This window comes from Symphalangus syndactylus, chromosome 8 (assembly GCF_028878055.3).
Source record: "Symphalangus syndactylus isolate Jambi chromosome 8, NHGRI_mSymSyn1-v2.1_pri, whole genome shotgun sequence".
Taxonomy (NCBI): Eukaryota; Metazoa; Chordata; class Mammalia; order Primates; family Hylobatidae; genus Symphalangus; species Symphalangus syndactylus.
The window spans coordinates 146,292,455-146,315,009 of record NC_072430.2 but is presented as its reverse complement, the minus strand read 5'-3'; the positions used below and the strand labels follow the sequence as shown (position 1 = coordinate 146,315,009).

Below are 22,555 nucleotides of genomic sequence, written 5' to 3'. Positions count from 1 at the left end.
CAGACCCCCACGGGGTAAGGGGTGGGGACCACGGCCCACCTCCTCCCCATCTCCTCTGTCTCCCTGTCTCTGTCTCTCTCTCCCTCCCCCACCCTCTCCCCCGTCCTACCCCCTCCTCACCCCTCCTCCCCTAGCACTGCCTCTGTCACTCCCGCCCACGTGGATGTGGAGGAAGAGGGGGCGGGAGCAAGGGGCGGGCACCCTCCCTTCGACCTGACCTGGGACAGTTTCCCTTCCGCTCACATCTGCCTGAGCAGTGGAGAAGGCGGCGGCTCTGGTGGGGCTGCTCCAGGCATGCAGATCCCGCAGGCGCCCTGGCCGGTCATCTGGGCGGTGCTACAACTGGGCTGGCGGCCAGGATGGTTCTTAGGTAGGTGGGGTCGGCGGTCAGGGGTCCCGGAGCCAGGGGTCTGGAGGGACCTTCCACCCTCAGTCCCTGGCAGGTCGGGGGGGTGCTGTGGCGGCCCCGCCCTGGCCCCCAGCTCTGCCCCTTACCCTGAGCTGTGTGGCTTTGGGCAGGTGACCGCCCAAAGTTTGGGCAGCTCAGACTCCTGGGTTCCTCTCTGGGCCCCAACTCCTCCCCTGGCCCAAGTCCCCTCTTTGCTCCTGGGCAGGCAGGACCCCTGTCCCCTCTCAGCCGGTCCTTGGGGCTGCGTGTTTCTGTGGAATGATGGGTCAGGCTGGCCAGAACCCCAAACCTTGGCCGTGGGGAGTCTGCGTGGCGGCTCTGCCTTGCCCAGGCATCCTTGGTCCTCACTCGAGTTTTCCTAAGGATGGGACGAGCCCCATGTGGGACTAACCTTGGCTTTAGGACGTCAAAGTTTAGATAAGCTGGTGATATTTTTCTCATTATATCCAAAGTGTACCTGTTCGAGTGAGGACAGTTCTTCTGTCTCCAGGATCCCTCCTGGGTGGGGATTGTGCCCGCCTGGGTCTCTGCCCAGATTCCAGGGCTCTCCCTGAGCCCTGTTCAGACCATCCATGGGGGAGGCCTTGGCCTCACTCTCCGGGATCGAGGAGAGAGGGAGCCTCTTCCTGGGCTGCCCGTGACTCTGGGCCCTCTGTGACCAGCCGGCCTGCACCTGGGGATGCCAAGGCCTGGGGAGGGTGGTTTTCCCCAGGCCAAGCCTAAGACGGTCCCTCTGGGCCCTGCTGGGTACCAGGGTGTGACGCCACTGGGAGGACAAGATGAGGGGCACCCCTGGGGCCGCCCTGACACCCCCCGGAGGCTCCTGTCCCGGGGGTCCTGGTGCCCCTTCACTGTGGCAGGCGACTGGGAGTTCCCCACCTCGGCCCCTCTCCTGAGACCTGCTGCCTGGCACCTGAGGCAGCATCCTCGCCGGGGGCCCTGCCTTTCTGCCTCAGAGCCACCTCTTAAGGGAGGCCCGTGGATCACTCAGGACTCAGAACTGGAGATGCTGGACAAACGGCCTGCGGCCAAAAGGCATCCCAGGGAGACGTTCGTGGGGGAACCAGAGTGCAGAGGGGCGCTCGTCACAGGGGAGGAGGAGCTGAGTAAGACAGGAGGGGAGCCGAGCCTCTCCCCTGTGTCCCGGCTCCTCAGGCACGTCCTCGAGACGCCACCCTCCCCGACCCAGGCGGGAAAGATAAGAGCAAGGTGTCTGCAGCCAGACACTCATGCCTCAGGTGCCCGCACTTGTGCCAGACAAGACTCTCACAGGTAGCATGCCTCAGTTTCCCCACCGGTAACACTCAGCACAGGGCACTCAGCAAGGCGCAGTGGGCATGACTGGAGTCCTGTGTGTCCTGACCCGGATGTGGCCACCCCGGCCGCAGTGGTCTTCATTCCGGGATGCCTCTCTTCCCTCCTCATCTATTCACTGCATTTGCCATTTGGTCATTCCCGCGGTCACCACTCCCACCTCAGGTGTGTGTTTCCCTTGGGTTTTATGAGATATCCCCAACCCGGCCGCTTCTTGGCCCCGTCCGAGGGCAGGAGCGTAAATAAGGGCCTCCGCTTTGGTGTGAGGCCACTGTGAGCTCCAGTCAGCGCTGCCATGCTGAGCCCCGGACCTTTGCCAGGACTTGGCCCCTCACTGACTTCTCCGTGTGCTTTGGGGTCATGGGTGAGGGCGCCTCCTGGCAATGCTGCGTCCTGAGGATTAAATCGGGTCATCTGTGGAAACTGCCCAGCCCAGCCCCTGACACTTTTTTGTTTGTTTCTTTTAGTGACAGGGTCTTGCTCTGTCACCCAGGCTGGAGTGCAGTGGTGTGATCTCGGCTCACTGCAGCCTCGACCTCCGGGGCTCAAGCAATTCTCCTACCTCTGCCTCCAGAGCAGCCGGGACTATAGGCACGTGCCACCCTACCAGGCTAATTTCTTCCATTTTTTTTAGAGACAGGGTCTCGCTATGTTCCCCAGGCTGGGCTCAAATGGTCCTCCCACCTCAGCCTCCCAAAGTACTGGGATTACGGGCGTGAGCCACTGCATCTGGCCTCCATGACACATATTTTTAAAGTCCGATTTTTAAAGTCAAACTTTTAAAGTCAGATTTTAAACCGACTATTTTGAAAAATATACAAAAAAGTTTAAAAACAATGAATATCCCTCACCCAGAATCAATAACTAAGAATATTGACACATTTGCTTTGGGGACTGGGCCGCTGGAGCTGCCATAACAAAGCTCCACCAACCGAGTGGCTTAAAACAGAGCCTGCCCTCTCACCGACGGACGGCTGGACGTGCAGGACGGAGCTGCGCGGGGTGGGCTCCCTGTGCTCTGAGGGGGTCTGCTCAGCCTCTCCCAGCTGTGGCTTTAAAACAGAGCCTGTCCTCTCACCGACGGACGGCTGGACGTGCAGGACGGAGCTCCGTGGGGTGGGCTCCCTGTGCTCTGAGGGGGTCTGCTCAGCCTCTCCCGGCTGTGGCTTTAAAACAGAGCCTGTCCTCCCACTGTGGGGGGGCTGGACACGCAGGACGGAGCTCCGCGGGGTGGGCTCCCTGTGCTCTGAGGGGGTCTGCTCAGCCTCTTGGCTGGGGGGTTTTGTGGCCACCGTCTGTGTTCCTGGGTTCAGAAGCATCCCCCGGGCTCTGCCTTCATCTCCACACAGGTGACTCTGACTTGGTACAGGAAGCCAGGTCTGCTGGGCCAATGCCCACCCGGCCCTGTGCCCTCATCTTACCTAGTCCCAGCTGCCGTCACCCTATGCCTAATAAGGCCAGCTTCTGAGGTCACGGGGTTAGGACTTCTGCATAGGAATTTGTGGGACATGGTTCGGCCCACAGCCCTTCCCACCTCCACCCACACACGACTATGAGGAGTTGGAAGACCCCACTCCTCGCCCCTGCCAGGTCCTCTAGGGACAAGCTCACTGTCCTCGTCCCAGCACAGCCCGTGGGCCGGTTTCCTTGTCCCTAATGGAACCACAGTCAGAGATGCTGGGTCTGGTCTGGGCCAGCAGGTTCCCCCACCCGGGGCAGGCACGCCTTCCGTGCGCTTCTGGAAAGCAACGTCCTGCAATGTGCTCTCTCTGCGGGAGCACCCCCACCGCCGCCTCACAGGCCTGTTCCACAGCCCTGGGATGGGCTCTGTCTCCCTCCCGACCCTGCATAGGGCACAGCCCTCTCTCATCAACCCATGATCCTACATGGATCCGAGGGTCCGAGAGGGAGCGCCTGGGGAAACACCGCAAATCTAACTTGACCCAGGACCAGCCAGGGGTCGTTTCTGAATATTCACCTTCCTAGTAGACGCTACCAGCCAAGGGAGGCCAGGAAGGCTTCCTGGAGGAGGTGGCCTGAGGACTGAGGTGAGGCAGGCCCTGCGTGGGGGTCACCACTCAACACCCCCACACTGGGCTTCCCCGGGAGCCAGAGTCTCTGAGACTGGCTGGGGGAGGTGGGAGAGGGGGTTGCTTGAACCACAGACACCAAGGTCTAGCCCCCACCCCACCCAGCCAGTCGTTAGGGGCAGGGGAGGCCGAGGGGCCCAGCTGAGCCTGCTCCCCAGGGTGGATTCCAAAATGGGGGGTGGGGGGGGCGGCGCAGGAGCCCAGGGTCCTGGCTAGAGGCCCAGCGGCTGAGCGCTGGTGCAAGCCAGACAGGAAAAGGGTTGAGCCTGTCAGCGCCAGCACAGATCAAGTCAGGGGCAGGTCCCTCCACCAATGTGTGCAAATAAATAGCAGTTAAGTTTCTAGTTACACGAACAATGCACAGATGGTTCAATGGACATTGCGGTGTGGACACGCAGCAGCCTTGGTCCTGCCGCCAGCACCTCGCCCTACAGCTGGGGGGGGTCCCTCAGCACTTCCTAGCCATGCAGGGTCCCTGCTCACAGTTCCCGTGATGACCCCTGTTCCTCACCTGCCTGTCTGTCCCGACAGTTGCATGGCAGCCCTGGCCTGGGAGATGGAGACCCTGAGGGGCTGCCTGTGGTGGTGGGGCCCCTGGGTCCCCACTGCATTCCCAGAAACCCAGAGGGCAGGGCATTTCCCCCGCTCTGTGCTGAGTCCACCCAGCCCCAGCCTAGTCCCAGTAAGGGCTGCAGCCCACCCTGTCCCAGGCTGCCTCCCAGGAGCCCTCTTGGCCCTGAAGCCAGAAGCCCATCTTCCTCCATTCAGGCAGGTCTGAGTGCCCTGGCCTGGCTGCCCGCTGGCCCTGAGAGTCACACTACCCCACAGCCCTCCTTGGTCAAAATCCACTCTGGAGTGGCTGGGAGATTCCCCAGGCCCACCCTGCACACGCCTCTGCAGGAAGCTTCCCCTGGCCGGCCGGCAGACAAGGGTGGTCTCAGAGAGGGGGCTCACCTCAGCAGCCCCTTGTGTAGCCGGCCCTCGCCCCTGCCACCTCTGGGCACACCACCAGGAAGATGGGGGACGGGCACGCAGGTGAAGGAGGCGAGCGCTTGGCAGCCAGGAGGCCATGGGGCACAGAGGGAACAGGGACACCCGGGTGGCCTCAAGGTCACTTCAGACCCCTCACTCGTCCCCTGGGAGGTGCCCAGTGAGGTTGGCACTAGGAGTTGGTCCTGGTCACACGACAGACCCACCCACCTCTGATGTCCAGCCAGCACGCCCTGGTCCAGCCTGGCTGCAGGGACAGGAGGGCAGCAGCCCCTTCCTCCTCTGAGCTGATGGTTCCTTGAGTCATCACCACCACCTGCCATGGAGGCCATCTGTCCCAGGAAGCAGAGGGACCGCAGCTGTGGCAACCAGGGCCCGGTCTCTGTAGCACCTCGTCGGGGGGGGCCATGCCCAGGCCTGAGGCGGAGCTGAGTGACAGTGGCCTGGGTCTGACAGTGCGGGGCTGGCGCCATATCTGGGGAACCCTGTGGCATGGGACGTGTGGGTGAGCCAGGAAAATCACCCCACTGCAGGGCATCTCGGGCCTGGATCTTAAGCCCCTGTGTTGGTGCTTCTGCCTGGCGGAAGAGCCGCGACCCCCACGTTGCCATGCGGGCGTCCCAGGCCCTGGCCCTCACAGGCATATGTCTCAGGAGGTCCTTGTCTTGGGATCCCAGGGTTGGGGGCCCCATGTCTGTCCACGTCCGAATCAATGGCCCATCTCGCCTCTGAAGCATCTTTTCTGTGAGCTCTAGTCCCCACTGTCTTGCTGGAAAATGTGGAGGCTCCACTGCCCACTGCCCACTTCCCAGGGCAGCAATGCCCATACCACATGGTCCCAGCTCTGAGCTTGTCCTGAAAAGGGGGCAAAGACTGGACCCGGAGCCTGCCAAGGGGCCACCCTCCTCCCAGGGCTGCAGTCTCCATGGCAGCCCCCCACCCACCCAGCCCAGTCACACTCCCCTGTGCCAGAGCAGTGCAGACAGGACCAGGCCAGGGTGCCCGAGGGTCAGGGGCTGGGGATGGGTAGCCCCCAAACAGCCCTTTCTGGGGGACTGGCCTCAACAGGGAAGGGGGTAAAGGCTCTTAGTAGGAAATCGGGGGGACCCAAGTCAGAGCCAGGCTCTGGGCAGAAGCCGCAGCCTCACGTCGAAGGAAGAGGCTCTGCAGTGGAGGCGAGTGCCCATCCCCGGGCAGCAGAGGCCCCATCAGAGACTTCTCGACGACATATTCCAGCTGGGGTGGCCCTTCCAGAGCCCTTGCTGCCCGAGGGATGTGAGCAGGTGGCCGGGAGGCTTTGCAGGACCTCCCAGCCCCTTCCTCACCTCTCTCTGTCTCTCAGACTCCCCGGACAGGCCCTGGAACGCCCCCACCTTCTCCCCAGCCCTGCTCGTGGTGACCGAAGGCGACAATGCCACCTTCACCTGCAGCTTCTCCAACGCATCGGAGAGCTTCGTGCTGAACTGGTACCGCATGAGCCCCAGCAACCAGACGGACAAGCTGGCTGCCTTCCCCGAGGACCGCAGCCAGCCCGGCCAGGACCACCGCTTCCGCGTCACACAGCTGCCCAACGGGCGCGACTTCCACATGAGCGTGGTCAGGGCCCGGCACAATGACAGCGGCACCTACCTCTGCGGGGCCATCTCCCTGGCCCCCAAGGCACAGATCAAAGAGAGCCTGCGGGCAGAGCTCAGGGTGACAGGTGCGGCCTCGGAGGGCCCGGGGCAGGGGTGAGCTGAGCCGGTCCTGGGGTGGGTGTCCCCTCCTACACAGGATCAGGAGCTCCAGGGTCGTAGGGCAGGGACCCCCCGGCTCCAGTCCAGGGCTCTGTCCTGCACCTGGGGAACGGTGACCCGCATCTCTGTCCTCTCGCTCTGGAAGCACCCCAGCCCCTCTAGTCTGCCCTCACCCCAGACCCTGACCCTCCAACCTGACCCCGTCCTAACCCCTGACCTTTGTGTCCTTCCAGAGAGAAGGGCAGAAGTGCCCACAGCCCACCCCAGCCCCTCACCCAGGCCAGCCGGCCAGTTCCAAGCCCTGGTGGTTGGTGTCGTGGGCGGCCTGCTGGGCAGCCTGGTGCTGCTAGCCTGGGTCCTGGCCGTCATCTGCTCCCGGACCACACGAGGTAACGTCATCCCAGCGCCTCGGCCTGCCCTGCCCTAACCGTGCTGGCGGCCCTCACTCCCGCCTCCCCTCCCTCAACCCTTCCCACACCCCACCCCACCTCCCCCAACCTCCCCACAAGGCTAAGTCCCTGATGAAGGCCCCTGGGCTAAGACACCCCACCTGGGGAGCACAGCTCAGGGTCGGCCTGGTGACCCCAAGTGTGTTTCTCTGCAGGGACCATAGGAGCCAGGCGCACCGGCCAGCCCCTGGTGAGTCTCACTCTTTTCCTGCATGATCCACTGTGCCTTCCTTCCTGGGTGGACAGAGGTGGAAGACAGGCTGGGACCACATGGCCTGTAGGGCTCACACTCTATTACAGCCAGGACCCCTCCCCGGCCCCCAGGCAGCAACCCCAATCCCTAAAGCCACGACCTGGGGCCTCAGCCCGCCTGCGGTCTCCGGGGGTGCCCAGCCCACACGTGTGCCCACCTGCGAGGGCGTGGGGTGGGCGTGGTCATTTCTTGTCTTACATTGGAGACAGGAGAGCTTGAAAAGTCACATTTTGGAATCCTAAATCTGCAAGAATGCCAGGGACATTCCAGAAGGGGACATTGGCCGGGCGCAGTGGCTCACGCCTGTAATCCCAGCACTTTGGGAGGCCGAGGCGGGCGGATCACAAGGTCAGGAGATCGAGACCATCCTGGCTAACATGGTGAAACTCCGTCTGTACTAAAAATACAAAAAATTAGCCGGGCGTGGTGGCGGGTGCCTGTAGTCCCAGCTACTCGGGAGGCTGAGGCAGGAGAATGGCGTGAACCCGGGAGGCGGAGCTTGCAGTGAGCCCAGATCGCACCTCTGCACTCCAGCCTGGGCGACAGAGCGAGACTCCGTCTCAAAAAAAAAAAAAAAAAAACGGGGACATTGAGCCAGAGAGGAGGGGTGGTGTCCCCAGATCACACAAAGGGCAGTGGTGGGACAGCTCAGAGCAAGCAGCTCTTAGTGGGGGGCCCAGGTTCGGTGCCGGCGCTGCAGCCAGGCTGTGGAGCCGCAGGCCTCCTTCCTGGGGTGGGCCGTGGGGCTGACTCCCCCTCCCTTTCTCCTGAAAGAAGGAGGACCCCTCGGCCGTGCCTGTGTTCTCTGTGGACTATGGGGAGCTGGATTTCCAGTGGCGAGAGAAGACCCCGGAGCCCCCCGTGCCCTGTGTCCCTGAGCAGACGGAGTATGCCACCATCGTCTTTCCTAGTGGAATGGGCACCTCGTCCCCCGCCCGCAGGGGCTCAGCCGACGGCCCTCGGAGTCCCCAGCCACTGAGGCCTGAGGATGGACACTGCTCTTGGCCCCTCTGACCGGCTTCCTTGGCCACCGGTGTTCACAGACCCTCCACCATGAGCCCAGGTCAGCGCCTTTCCTCAGGAGAAACAGGCAGGGAACGGGCCCTTGCAGGCCGTCCAGGGGCCGAGCTGCCTGGGGGCGAAGGGGGCTCCAGCCTGCACCGGCACCAGGCACAGCCCCACCACAGGACTCATGTCTCAATGCCCACAGTGAGGCCAGGCAGCAGGTGTCACCATCCCCTACAGGGAGGGCCAGATGCAGTCACTGCTTCAGGTCCTGCCAGCACAGAGCTGCCTGCGTCCAGCTCCCTGAATCTCTGCTGCTGCTGCTGCTGCTGCCTGCGGCCCGGGGCTGAAGGCGCCGTGGCCCTGCCTGATGCCCCCGGAGCCTCCTGCCTGAACTTGGGGGCTGGTTGGAGACTGCCTTGGAGCAGCCAAGGTACCCCTGGCAGCGGTATCCCGAGACGCCCTGGACACAGGGCCCAAGACTGGGCACAGGGGTGGGAGGTGCATGGGGCTGGGGACTCCCTGGGAGTCATTTGCTCCCCACAGGCCTAGAGAAGTTTCAGGGAAGGTCAGAAGAGCTCCTGGCTGTGGTAGGCGGGGCAGGAAACCCCTCCACCTTCACACGTGCCCAGGCAGCACCTCAGGCCCTTTGTGGGGCAGGGAAACTGAGGCAGTAAGCAGGCAGGCAGAGCTGGAGGCCTTTCAGGCCCAGCCAGCACTCTGGCCTCCCGCCACCCCATTCCACCCCAGCCCCTCACACCACTAAGGAGAGTGATATCCTAGGGTCCCAAGGTCAGGAGGGCAGGGCTGGGGCTGACTCAGGCCCCTCCCAGCTGTGGCCACCTGGGTGTTGTGAGGGCAGAAGTGCAGGCACCTAGAGCCCCCCCATTTGCTCACCCTGGGAGCTCTCCTTGGAACCCATTCCCGAAATTATTTAAAGGGGTCTGGCCGGGCTCCCACCAGGGCCTGGGTGGGAAGGTACAGGCGTTCCCCCCGGGGGCCTAGTATCCCCGCCGCGGCCTATCCACTCCTCACATCCACACACTGCACCCCCACTCATGGGGCAGGACCACCAGCATCCAGGCAGCCAACGGGCACCTGAGTGGCTGGGACAAGGGACCCCCCTTCCCTGTGGTTCTATTATATTATAATTATAATTAAATATGAGAGCATGCTAAGGAGTTCTGTCCTGTCCGGTGGCTGTGGGGGCAGTGGGCAGGAGGGAGGGAGGCCTCCAGGGAGGGGCAAGGCTGCAGCCAGGCTGAGGCTGCGTGTGGAGGGTGCTGGCGGCTCCCCTGGATCCTGGCCTGAGTCAGGCCTTTTCCTCGCTGTCCCAGAAACACACAGGCCCTCCTCACCCTGTTTGCCCCACTCACACATACAGCCCTCCGGTGAAAAATTCCTCCAACATCACGGGGCTGGGGGCACCATCTTCCCCAAGCCCAGGCCTTTGGGGGGGTCCCACGGCCTCCATCCCCAGGCTTCCTGGCCAGGCATGGGTGTCCCTGAGTGACTGTGCCTGCTCCATAGCCCCCGTGTCCCCATGCTTGCCAGTCCCTCCGGGCAGGGGTGGTGCCTGGTGCCAGGGCATCCACAGCCGGGTGGGAGGGCTGCCCTGGGCTATGAGGGACACAGCATCTGAGGGTCCCTCCCCAAGTACACAGGGTGGGGGCAGTGGGGGAGGCGGGGTCACACCTGCTGGAGCCCCCTCAACCGGGACGGTGCTGGGAAGGGAGCCCTGCCAGGCCCTCGGGCGCCGCAGCCACCCACCCACTGCCCCGCCCCAGGATTCATTCTGTGCTTGCCACCCTGGAGCCCGGTCCTGGAGGGGGCAAGGGTTAGAATCCCCATGCCTGTGTCAGGGACAGGCACACAGACCTCGCAGCTCTGGGAACTCCCGGTGAGATCCCGCAGATCAGGCCTGGCAGGGAATGCTGCCCATTCACAGCGCAGCGCGCCCGCGTCCAGAACTCACGGTTCTCATACACCCATTCACAGTGCAGCGCGCCCACGTCCAGAACTCACGGTTCTCATACACCCATTCACAGTGCAGCGCGCCAGCGTCCAGAACTCACGGTTCTCATACACCCATTCACAGTGCAGCGCGCCCGCGTCCAGAACTCACGGTTCTCATACACCCATTCACAGTGCAACCCGCCAGCGTCCAGAACTCACGGTTCTCATACACCCATTCACAGCGCAGCGCGCCAGCGTCCAGAACTCACGGTTCTCATACACCCATTCACAGCGCAGCCCGCCAGCGTCCAGAACTCACGGCTCTCATACACCCATTCACAGCGCAGCGCGCCCGCGTCCAGAACTCATGGTTCTCATACACCCATTCACCCCATTCACAGCGCAGTGCCCTAGGAGATGGAGTGGTGGGCGATGTTTCATCTAGGACAGCAAGAGAGAAGATGCTCCCGGCATAAACCTAGCCACAAATGTGGGAAAGCTGCCGCAGAGGCTGAACTCAAAGGCACCCTGACCCTGGGCCCCAAAGAGGCGCCACAGCTGCAAACATGCACGTTCTTCCGATGCAATTTGTAAATTTAACACGACCCCAGTAAAAACCACAGTTCTGGAACTATCATGCTCATATGGAAAAATTAACAAGCAAGTAACAGCCAAAAAAACCATGAAAAGAAAGTGAAAGAGGACCAGCTTTATGAGCTCAGGGGAAACTTACTGTAATGAAAACAGGGTGGGATAAGCACCAGAAGACACAGGAACAGGCCAGTCCCTGCGACCCAAATCGGTGAGGGGGAAAAAGACTTTAACCAACTGCCCAGGGATAGGGATAGCCATTTGGAAAGGTATTAAGTTAGACTCATATGCACAAATCCCAAATGCAGCAGAGAGAGAAGCATAAAAAAAGAACCCTGGCCGGGCACGGTGGCTCACGCCTGTAATCCCAGCACTTTGGGAGGCCGAGGCAGGCGGACCACGAGGTCAGGAGATCCAGACCATCCTGGTTAACACGGTGAAACCCCATCTCTACTAAAAATACAAAAAATTAGCTGGGCGTGGTGGCAGGCACCTGTAGTCCCAGCTACTTGGGAGGCTAAGGCAGGAGAATGGCGTGAACCCGGGAGGCGGAGCTTGCAGTGAGCCGAGATCGCGCCACTGCACTCCAGCCTGGGCGACAGAGCGAGACTCCGTCTCAAAAAAAAAAAAAAAAAGGAACCCTACAAGAAACAAGAAACCGTGGGTGCATTCTTACAGTGTGGGAGGGGAAGGCATTCCCAATGAATAAAGGACATCAGGGAGCAATTAAAGAAAAGACTGATACACTGAACTCCATATATTGGAAAACAAAAAACTTTAGCTTAGCAAAAAAAACATAAACAAACTGAGGGAAAATATTTGCACCACCACAAAAGAGCGAATATGCCAGTCGTAGGAAGATCTAAGAGTCTGGAAAAAGCAAGGGCAAAAGTACGCGAGAAAGTGGAGACATAGCCCAACAGCTCAGAGAAAATGTGTGTGTGTGAGCCTGTGTGTGCACGTGTCTACACGTGTGTGGACATATGTGCACATACAAATGTGTATATGTACATACACGGGTATGTGTGGGGTGTGTGTGTACAGGTGTGCGGATGTGTGTATCTACAATATACGTATATACGGCAGTGCATGCGTGCATATACATATCCCTTAAACAATGAAAGGATGTTCAGTTTCTCTCATAATAACAAAAATACAAGTTGAAACTACATCCACCAGGCTGGCAGAGCTCTGACAACGGTGCGGCTGTTGCGAGGCTGCAGGGAGCAGGCCTGAGGGGCTGGCGGGGGAGCCGAGCTGGAGACGCACCCGTGCTGTCTGGTAAGCGCTGGGCACTTGCCCTTTGCCCCCTCAACCCCCTGTCCTCGTAGAAACACTTCCCAGAGGTCACCGGCAAACACGTGCAGACGCAGAGCCCACGAGCTCACGGCGCTGGCTCGGCAACGGCAAAGCCGTCCAAAGCCAGCCAGGGGCTTGAGCCCGCCCTGGAGTCTCCGTCAGCTGAGAGCCGAGGCCCAGGGCTCCCCAGAAAGTCAGGGCCCTCAAGACCATGAGGGGACGCAAGCGCAGGACGGGACAACTCGCTGTCCCCAACTTGCCGTCGTGTGAAAATGACATGGCAGCAGTCTGAGCATCAAACAATGCCAAATTAAAATTAAAAACCTAATTGAGGCTTGGCACGGTGGCACTTTGGGAGGCCGAGGCGGGAGGGTCGCTTGAGCCCAGGAGTTTGAGACCAGCCTGGGCCACAAACTGAGATCCTGTCTCCACAAAAAAAATTTTTAAATTAGCCAGGTGCGGTGGTCCTAGCTCCCGGGGAGGCTGAGGCGGGAGGATCCCTGGGGTCCCGGAGGTGGGGGCCGCAATGAGCCACGATGGTGCCCCTGACTCCAGCCTTGGCGACAGAGCAAGACCCTGTCAAAAAAAAAAAAAAGCCTAATTGATTGACACACTTTGAGTATGTTTAAAAGAACATGAGCTCAGATCGATACTCACAAAAAGAGACAAGGCGGGCGGGGAGGGAGGAAGCGGTCGCTGTCCCCGGCCGGGCGGGCGTCCGCGGTGGCGGCGGCTGAGAGAACGCGGCGCAGTCAGCACTTCGCCTCCCGCCTTCCCGTCAGGCCGCCCCGCGCCGCCGCGCACTCACTTTTTCCGTCCCTGGCTGGCCCCGGGCCTGTGTCGCCGCCTGGCTGCGGCTGCGCTCCCGCCCCACCCACGCGCCCCAGGCGGGTCGTCCCGGCCTCGCTCAGCAGCTGCCGCGGCTCCCCGAGCGCCCTGGGTGTGGCCGGGCCTCCGGGCTCCCCGGGGGACAGTGCTGGGAGGAGGCCAGGGCGCGTGGGATCCAGAGCGGGAGAGGGGCGGCCCCGCCCCGTGTCCCGGGCCCCTGAGCCCGGCCAGCTCCACCCACCCCGCGCCCCCGCGCCCCCGCGCCCCGACCCTGCAGCGCCGCCCCCACTCCTGCGCCCCACCCCGCCCACGGCCACACCGGCCCGGTCTACGGAGTGCGTGGGCGCTGGACGCCTTACTCTGCACGGGGGACCGCAGGTCCTGTGGGCCTCGTGGATGGAGCCCAGGGTCCTCGGAATTGGGCGGGGTTGGGGGGAGTCTGCCCAGGGCTCCCAGCAGGAGCGAAGGTGAGCAGCGGGGGCCTCTGAAAGGGAACCTACCCTCGGGCTACAGGAGACAGGGCTGGCGATCTGGGTGCAGCGCCGAGGCCTTGGGGGCTGGCGGAGCCGCATGAGGGGCTGCCGTGGGAGTCCTGGTGGTCTCTGCCCTCGTGCGTCAGGGCTCCAGTGTGGACACACCTCACTTTGCGTCTGGGTGAGGCTCCTGAGATTCTGGAGAGTTCAGGATGTGGAGGGTCCTCTGGAGGGTGACCGAGGCCGTGTGACCTTTGCCCCCTCAACCCCCTGTCCTCGTAGAAACACTTCCCAGAGGTCACCGGCAAACATGTGCAGACGCAGAGCCCACGAGCTCACCTTCTTGGGTGGATCTCCACGTGTCCTCCCCTAACCTCTGACCCCAGTCAGTCTGCCGCACCCACCAGTGGGGGCCCCTGTGTTTGTCCAGCCTTAGAAAACCGGGCCGGGGTGTGGCCGGAGGGGCACTGCCGGGGCCGCTGGCCAGGGCTGTGAGAGCGCAGGACGCCTGCCCCGGGCACGGGGCACCATCGTCCCCAACTACTTAGCCACAGAATCCAAGGTTGGTTTGGGGTCTTAAGTTTTTATCTCAATTCAACCTGCAAAACCAAGTTATTACGTACATGGAGTAGTATTCAGCCTTAAAAAGATGGAAGTCAGTGCACCACATTCACAGCAGCGCAATTCACAATCAGCCGCCACGTGGAAGCAGCAGCCCCGTGTCCACCGCGGGAAGAAGGAGCAGACAGCACGGGGATTCCGCACAGAGGAAGTCACCTCAGGAAGGAAGGGCTCCCACACCCGCCGCAGCGTGGAGGAACCTCGAAGATGTCACACCAAGGGGCACAAGCCACAAAAGGACAAACACTGTGTGACTCCACACACACGAGGTCCCCAGAGTGGGCCGGTTCATAGGCAGAAAAAGCAGACGGTGGGGCCCGGGGCGGGGGAGCCAGCGGGAAGTGAGTGTTTAATGGGGACACTTTCCGTTTTGCAAGAGAAAAAGTTTCTGTTTCTGGGCTGGGAGGTCAGCCGCTGAACTGCTGAACCGCTGAACCGCAGTGGCTGGGTGGGGAAAGTGGGCCTCGGCCACTGCCTGGCCTATGCAGCTGCCCTGGAGTCAGGGGCAGGGGCAGGAGGGCCAGATGTGAGCCCTCAGCCCATGGCAGCCTTCAGCCTCGCTGATGGACAGAAGGGGAAACTGAGGCCCAGGGAGGTGTAGCTGTAGTAGTGAGCGTTCTCTAGAGAAATAGAACCAATAGGCGGGGTGTGGTGGCTCATGCCTGTAATCTCAGCACTTTGGGAGGTCAAGGCGGGCAGATCACTTGAGGTCAGGAGTTCGAGACCAGCCTGACCAACATGGAGAAACCCTATCTGTACTAAAAATACACAATTAGCCGTATGTGGTGGCACATGCCTGTAATTCCAGGTACTTGGGAGGTTGAGGCAGGAGAATCGCTTGAAACCAGGAGGTGGAGGTTGCAGTGAGCCGAGATCGCACCATTGCACTCCAGCCTGGGCAACAAGAACAAAACTCCATCTCAAAAAAAGAAAAAAAAAAAAAGAACCAATAGAATGTGGAGACAGAGAGAGAAACTTACTTGGAGAAATTGGCTCACATAACTGTGGCAGGCAGGCAGGCTGGGGACGCAGGAGGAGCTGAAGTAGCCACTCAAATCCAAAGACGCCTGCAGGCAGGATTCCATCCTCCTTTCTCTCCTTTCTCTCCGGCCTTTATAGACTGGATGAGACTCCTGTGTCGCGGAGGCTGACCTCCTGATTCGAAGTCTACTGATTTCAGTGGTAATTTTATCTTCGAAAAATACCTTCACTGAAACATCTGGACTGCTGTTTGACCGACATCAGAGTCCTGCAGCCTGGCCAAGCTGACACAGAATGAAGCATTGCAGGCCGGAGGAGGCAGAGCAGGTGGCACGCAGGACCCCAGCTCTTCCAGGACGTCTGGGCTCGTGGGGGGAATGGCCGGTGCTGCAGGGGGTCCCTCAGCCAAGGCGGGCCTGCAGCCGATCACATTTTCACAAGTCCAGTGGCCATGTGGATGCCCTCAAGATTATACCAATTGTCATCCACTTTTTTCCTTCTCTTTTCTTGGAGTTTTTATAGCTATACTTTTTAAAAAATTAGTAGGCTCAGGCCGGGCGCGGTGGCTCACGCTTGTAATCCCAGCACTTTGGGAGGCCAAGGCGGGCGGATCACGAGGTCAGGAGATCGAGACCACGGTGAAACCCCGTCTCTACTAAAAATACAAAAAATTAGCCGGGCGCGGTGGCGGGCGCCTGTAGTCCCAGCTACTCGGAGAGGCTGAGGCAGGAGAATGGCGTGAACCCGGGAGGCGGAGCTTGCAGTGAGCCGAGATTGCGCCACTGCACTCTAGCCTGGGCGACAGAGCGAGACTCCGTCTCAAAAAAAAAAAAAAAAAAAAAAAAAATTAGTAGGCTCTACTATCTAAAGCAGTTTGGGGTTTATGGAAAAGCTGAGCGGAAAGTAGACAGTGCCCCTCGCCTCGCCCCTCACGCAGACTCTGCACCCCTTTTGTTAGTGCCTTGCCTTGGTGCTGGGTACTTGCTGTGCGACGAATCTGCACTGACCTGGCCCCGTCACGCAGGGTCCACAGCTCGAACTGGGGGCCAGTCTTGGCGTCTTGCGTTCTGGGACTCCCTGGCAAGTACATAAGGTCAGGTATCCACCATGATGGTGTCAGGAGCGGCTCCCCTGCCCCGAAATTCCCCCGAGCTCCACTATTCACCCCTCCCTTCCCTGGCAACCACTGAGGATTTTTACTGTCTCCTTAGATTGCCTCTCCCGGAATGTTGTATAGTTGGAATCATGCAGTATGCAGCCTTTTCAGATTAGCTTTGAGAACTAAAAATAGGCCGGGTGCGGTGGCTCACACTTGTAATCCCAGCACTTTGGGAGGCCGAGGCGGGCGGATCACGAGGTCAGGAGATCGAGACCACGGTGAAACCCCGTCTCTACTAAAAATACAAAAAAAATTAGCCGGGCGTGGTGGCGGGCGCCTGTAGTCCCAGCTACTCGAAGAGGCTGAGGCAGGAGAATGGAGTGAACCCGGGAGATGGAGCTTGCAGTGAGTCGAGATAGCGCCACTGCACTCCAGCCTGGGTGACAGAGCGAGACTCCGTCTCAAAAATAAAATAAAACAAAATAAAATAAAATAAAATAAAATTCTAAGCCCCCAGTCAACTAAAAGGACACCTATTAGCCAAGGAGACCCCAGAGAAACCTTAACACCTGAGTTCCCAGCTAGGACGGGACAGGAGAGCAGATACACCTCGTTAGAGCCCCTCCCTTTTGTGGTTTAGACACAAATGCCCAGAGTGAATGTTGAAATAGAGACCATAAGACTGGCAGGACTGGGCCAGGCGTGGTGGTTCATGCCTGTAATCCCAGCACTTTGGGAGGATGAGGTGGGTGGATCACTAGAGGTCAGGAGTTCAAGACCAGCCTGGCCAACGTGGTGAAACCCCATCTTTACTAAAAATAAAAAAATTAGCTGGCCGTGGTGGCAGGCGCCTATAATCCCAGCTACTCGGGAGGCTGAGGCAGGAGAATCGCTTGAACCTGGGAGGCGGAGGTTTCAGTGAGCCGAGATCGCACCACTGCACTCCGGCGTGGGAGACAGAGTGAGACTCTGTCAAAAAAAAAAAAAAAAAAAAAAAATTGGCAGGACTGAATACAGCAGTAAGATGCCAAATTATCAACAGGACCTGAGGCCGCACTAGGCAGGGTGAAGTCACACACACTGTGCTGACTTATGTCCTGCCTGCCGTGAGGTTTTCTTTTTTCTTTTTCTGAGGTGGAGTCTCACTCCGTTGCCCAGGCTGGAGTGCAGTGGGGCCATCTCGGCTCACTGCAACCTCCGCCTCCCAGATTCATGCCATTCTCCTGCCTCAGCCTCCCGAGTAGCTGGGATTATGGGCATGCGCCACTACACCCGGCTAATTTTTGTATTTTTAGTAGACAGGATTTTACCATGTTGGCCAGGCTGGTCTTGATCTGACCTCGTGATCTGCCAGCCTCGGCCTCCCAAAGTGCTGGGATTACAGGCGTGAACCACCGTGCCCGGCCGAGGTTTTCTTTTTCTCTAGCAGCTAAACGAGCACCAGCCTCTAGTGAAGCCACATTCGCACAGCTGCATCTCACCTGCCACCAGACGCTGGCTCATGACCCGCTCCCCTCGGCCACCAGCACTAATGACCACTTTGATTGGACAAGAGACTGATTTCTGTAACTTTTCTATGAAAAGGAATCTTGTGTGGTAAATTTTTGTCCTAAAGTGAAATGACTGGTTATTTAAGAAAGCAAGAGTACAGGACAAACCATTAAGTCCAGCATGTCGTAAACGGTCCGTGTAAGTTGTGATAAGGTTCATAAAAAAAAATGTACACCTGTAATCCTAGCACTTTGAGAGGCCAAGGTGGGCAGATTACTTGAGCCCAGGAGTTCAAGACCAGCCTGGGCAACTTGGTGAAACTCCATCTCTACTAAATTACAAAAATTAGCCTGGTGTGGTTGTGCACGCTTGTAATCCCAGCTACTCGGGAGTCTGAGACAGGAGAATGGCATGAATCCGGGAGGCAGAGGCTGCAGTGAGCTGAGATGGCACCACTGCATTCCAGCCTGGGACACAGAGAAAGACCCTGTCTCAAAAAAAAATTTTTTTTAAGTATGAAAGGAATTTTGTATATGTTTAAATTGGCTATTACTAAAAGGAAATTGCTTATAACAGTCTTTCTAAAGATTGAACTTTGATATTAAAAGTACACTAATTGGGCCGGATGCAGTGGCTCACGCCTGTAATCCCGCCACTCAGGAGGCCGAGGTGGGCGGATCATAAGGTCAGGAGTTTGAGACCAGCCTGGCCAACATGGTGAAACCCTGTCTACACTGAAAATACAAAAATTAGCTGAATGTGGTGGTGGGCACCTGTAATCCCAGCTACTCAGGAGGCTGAGGCAGAAGAATCGTTTGAACCCGGGAGGCGGAAGTTGCAGTGAGCTGAGATGGTGCCATTGTACTCCAGCCTGGGCAACAGGGCGAGACTCCATCTCAAAAAAAAAAAAAAAAATACACTAATTAATATAAAACCAAAGTATTCGGTTAGAGAAAAGTTTTGTTAAAATAATAATTTGCTATTAATAAAATTTGATGTTTAGGCTGGGCGTGGTGGCTCACACCTGTAATCCCAACATTTTGGGAGGCCGAGGCAAGTGGATCACCTGAAGTCAGAAGTTTGAGACCAGCCTGACCAACATGGTGAAACCCCGTCTCTACTAAAAATACAAAAGTTAGCTGGGCGTGGTGGCAGACACCTGTAATCCCAGCTACTCAGGAGCCTGAGGCAGGAGAATCGCTTGAACCTGGGAGGCGGAGGTTGCAATGAGCCAAGATCGTGCCACTGCACTCCAGCCTGATAACAAAGCGAGACTCCATCTCAAAAAAAAAAAAAAAAATTGATGTTTAATTCTGCGTTCATCCTTGCCTTCTGCTCTTGTGCCCTTGCCAAGGTGTATCTTTCTGCTTGGTTGGGATGATAACCTTCCCTTTCAGCCTTTTCATCAGCTCTGTAACTTTCTTTTCCAATTGTAACTACTGTTGTGGCCTGATGCTGAACTGTTGATCTCAAAGGTCTAGAAAAGCAATGTTTTCCTTCAATGTAACTTGATTCTGTACTCTTGGCTTTTCTTGTTATACATTGTTCAGCATAGCCAGGAAAGTCCTCATGCTGTGACTAAGAGTCACGCATTGCCCTGCTCAAGGTGCTGGTTTTCTTGTTTACTTTCCTCTGTGATATCAGGTACACTCGTGACCCTGGACACACTCTTCCTACACCTGATTAAATTCAAATATCCTTTTACATCAGGTTTGACTTCCAGATTAGCTCAGTGGGCTTCCAGAGGAGAAGCAATCACTGCAGAAGGCGTTTCTTTGCCTTTTGAGTAACTGGCCTCAAAAAACGAAGATTTTGCATTTTATCAAGATAATTTCCAGTGTCATTTTTATTTGGTTTTTTGATTGCTTATGAAAACTGAGCTTGTTTTTACATCTGTGTAACTTTCTGCCTTGCCATTGAACATGGCAATGGTTACATGAGTAACTATTATCTTACAATGACCTAGGATTCTATTTTGATCAAATGTTTTGAGCCTTTTAACATCTTTCACAAGAGTCCACAAAATCAAATCCTGCATTAAGCATCTGACTTAGACTTATTGCAGGCAGGATCATCAAAGCTATAAAAATGAATCATTACAAGATTATACATATTTTTTTGAGACAGAGTCTCACTCTGTTGCCCAGGCTGGAGTGCAGTGGCACAGTCATAGCTCACTGCAGCCTCAAACTCCTGGGTTCAAGTGAACCCAAAGTGCTGGGATTATAGGAGTGAGCCTCCACACCTAGCCTGTAAAATCTTTTTGCAGCTTCCAGTCGGGTCATGAACTCCAAAATCACCACCTCCAGCCTGCTGATTACATACACTGGAAGAGACATCAGTTATAGGACTCTTTCCCCCCGACTTTGGAAGGGTCCTTAAAAGGTACTATTAACAAATCCATGTGCTACCAAGTTACAGGGAGTTGACTCCTGGGCACACATAGAGTATGAGTCCATTTTCACACTGCTATAGGGAACTGCCCGAGACTGGGTAATTTATAAACAAAATGACAGCCAGAGGAAGACGTAAAGGAAAGGCATCCAGGCAGGGAGCATTGCAGCTACAAATGCCCTGAGAGCCTGTATGAGTTCGATTTCACACGCTGTAAAGACACTACCTGAGGCGGGGTAATTTGTCAACAAAAGAGGGTTCATTAACTCACAGTTCACCATGGCTGGGGAAGCCTCAGGAAACTTAGAATCATGGTGGAAGGTGAAGGGGAAGCAAGGCACGTCTTAATTTAATTTTGCGTTCATCCTGTTCATCACGGCAGGGGAGAGAGAAAGAGCAAAGGGGGAAGAGCCTCTTATCGAACCACCAGATCTCGTGAGAACTCAGTACCACGAGAACAGCGTGGGGGAAACAAGCTCCCATGACCCAATCAGCTCCCACCAGGTCCCTCCCTCCACACGTGGGGATTACAATTCGAGATGAGATTTGGGTGGGGACACAGAGCCAAACCCTATCGCATCATCTAAAAAAGGCACCAACTCCTGCTGGATCTTGAGCATTCCACACTGGTATCTGGAACCAGACTCAAGCTAACCAAAGCCTCGTCTTCAGATCTGGGGGAAGACAACCATCGAAGGGAACGGCTTTCATGAGACACAGGGCTGGGCTTGTACTCCAAGACGTTAAGACACCTCACAGTTTTCCCTCTATCTGAATCAATATAATTTGCTCTATGTCTTAGTCCTATATACTTCAGACGTTTAGCTACCTATGAGCTTCCTTTTCCTGTTCTTATCAGAACTGAACAGCGCTTATGGCCTTTTTATTTAAAATGTTACCGATTCTTTGTTTTGTTTTCCAAAGTCAAGAAAACCTTTTTTCTTTTAACCTATTTATAGGTGACAGAAACTGAGTAAAATAACGAAGCTCAGCTTTCTCTCTCTACCTTCCACCTCCAGAATTCAAAAACTATTCATGAGCATTCCTACAGCAATTACGGTTGCCTGGGGCTGAAGGGGCGGGGCCTGGTCCCCGCATCGCTGTGCAGTAAAAGCAGCGGACGATCTCGCCTTGGGAGAAACGGGAGATAGATACACACGCTGACATTTACATTTCACCCGTGTGCGTTTGGGGAAAGCTGTGGAATGAATGGGATGGAATGACACTCCGGTTTGAGCAGGTAAAGCAAGTGCTTGGGGCCATGATAACTTTTTTAATCACATGAAGTGGAAAACGCTTAGGAGAATGGTTCCGGAAGCCACGCAGCTGGGCCGCGAGATGGTGTCTACCACCTGAGAGCCGTGAACGACAGAGGACTGGCTGGGCCTTCATCTCCACATCTGGAAAACAGAAATGTTCTCCGCCCCGCGGGGCTTTATTTAATTCTAAATGGAACAACGCACTGGAAGCACGGGGCGCGCAGCGAGCCTTCTGCGCATGCGCACAGGGCAGGAGCAGAAAGTCCAACAAAGAGAACTTGGTGGAGAAGAACAGAAAGGGAGACACAGAGTTAGAGACACAGGGAGACAGAGAGACAGAGAAAGAGAGAGACAGAGACGCAGACACAGAGACAAACAAAGACACAGAGACAGGGAGACAGAGACACAGAGAGAGAGACAGAGACGCAGACAGAGACAGAGACGCAGAGAGAGACACAGAGAGAGACAGAGACACAGAGAGAGACAGAGACACAGAGAGAGACAGAGACACAGAGAGAGACAGAGACACAGAGAGAGACAGAGACACAGAGAGAGACAGAGACAGAGACACAGAGAGAGACACAGAGAGACAGAGACACAGAGACAGAGACACAGAGAGAGACACAGAGAGACAGAGACACAGAGACAGAGACACAGAGAGAGACAGAGAAACAAAGACAGAGACACAGAGAGACAGAGACACAGAGAGACAGAGACACAGAGAGACAGACAGAGTCAAGGAAAGAGACAGACACAAACACAGAGAGAGACAGTCCGAGACACAGAGACAGAGAAAGACACAAACACAAAGGGAAACAGACACAGAGACAGAGAGACAAGGACAGAGAAAGGGTGGGGGAGGGAGAGAGAGAGCAAGAGAGTAACTCCCAGCTGACTAAACACAGCAAAGAGAGAATTAGTGAACTAGAAAAAAAAAAAAGCCAAGAAAACCCAACCAGAACATAGCACAGACACGAACGAGGAGAGTGCACAGCAGAGGGCCATGCGGCGGTGAGAGGTCCCACGCCTGCGTCCTGGAGCCCAGAAGGCGGGAGCAAGGTGGGACTCTGGTGGCCACACAGCTGTTTCCTGAGGCTGCGTAGCAAATCACACAGACCTGGAGCTTGAAACGACACAAATGCATCCCCAGAATTTCTGGAGGCCGAGGGTCTGACACAGCCTCCCCGAGCTAACATCAACGGGTCCGCGGGGCTTCACTTCCCGCCTTTCCCAGCTTCCAGAGGCCACTGGCTCCTCAGCTGCTGCCCGTCCTCCATCTTCAAACCCAGCTCCAAGGCCTCTCACTCCTCTCCCACC

At 57.2% G+C, this 22,555-nt stretch overlaps 2 protein-coding genes across 4 annotated transcripts in view; one reads left to right on the top strand and one right to left on the bottom strand.

Annotated features, from left to right (window-relative positions):
• Positions 1–22,555, bottom strand: part of RTP5 (receptor transporter protein 5 (putative)) — a 47,074-nt gene that overhangs the window by 11,969 nt on the left and 12,550 nt on the right. The gene's annotated exons all lie outside the window — the stretch shown is intronic.
• PDCD1 (programmed cell death 1) lies at positions 205–12,904 on the top strand. Of its 3 annotated transcripts, XM_055291276.2 has the most exons (6): positions 225–370; positions 6,146–6,505; positions 6,773–6,928; positions 7,144–7,178; positions 8,016–8,304; positions 10,604–12,904. In XM_055291276.2, the coding sequence occupies exons 1-5, from the start codon at positions 295–297 to the stop codon at positions 8,253–8,255; spliced, it is 867 nt and encodes a 288-aa protein (XP_055147251.1). In that variant the 5' UTR covers positions 225–294; the 3' UTR covers positions 8,256–8,304; positions 10,604–12,904. The 3 variants fall into 3 exon arrangements, with proteins under 3 accessions (XP_063501437.1, XP_055147251.1, XP_055147252.1); XM_063645367.1 differs by lacking the exon at positions 10,604–12,904 and having other exon boundaries at positions 205–370; positions 8,016–9,424; XM_055291277.2 differs by lacking the exon at positions 10,604–12,904 and having other exon boundaries at positions 8,019–9,424.

Coding starts and splice junctions, on each gene's coding strand:
- PDCD1 (XM_055291276.2), top strand. CDS start 295: ATGCAGATCCCGCAGGCGCCCTGGCCGGTCATCTGGGCGGTGCTACAA. Junction 6,929..7,143: donor CTGCTCCCGGACCACACGAG/GTAACGTCATCC, acceptor GTTTCTCTGCAG/GGACCATAGGAGCCAGGCGC. Junction 7,179..8,015: donor GGCGCACCGGCCAGCCCCTG/GTGAGTCTCACT, acceptor TTCTCCTGAAAG/AAGGAGGACCCCTCGGCCGT.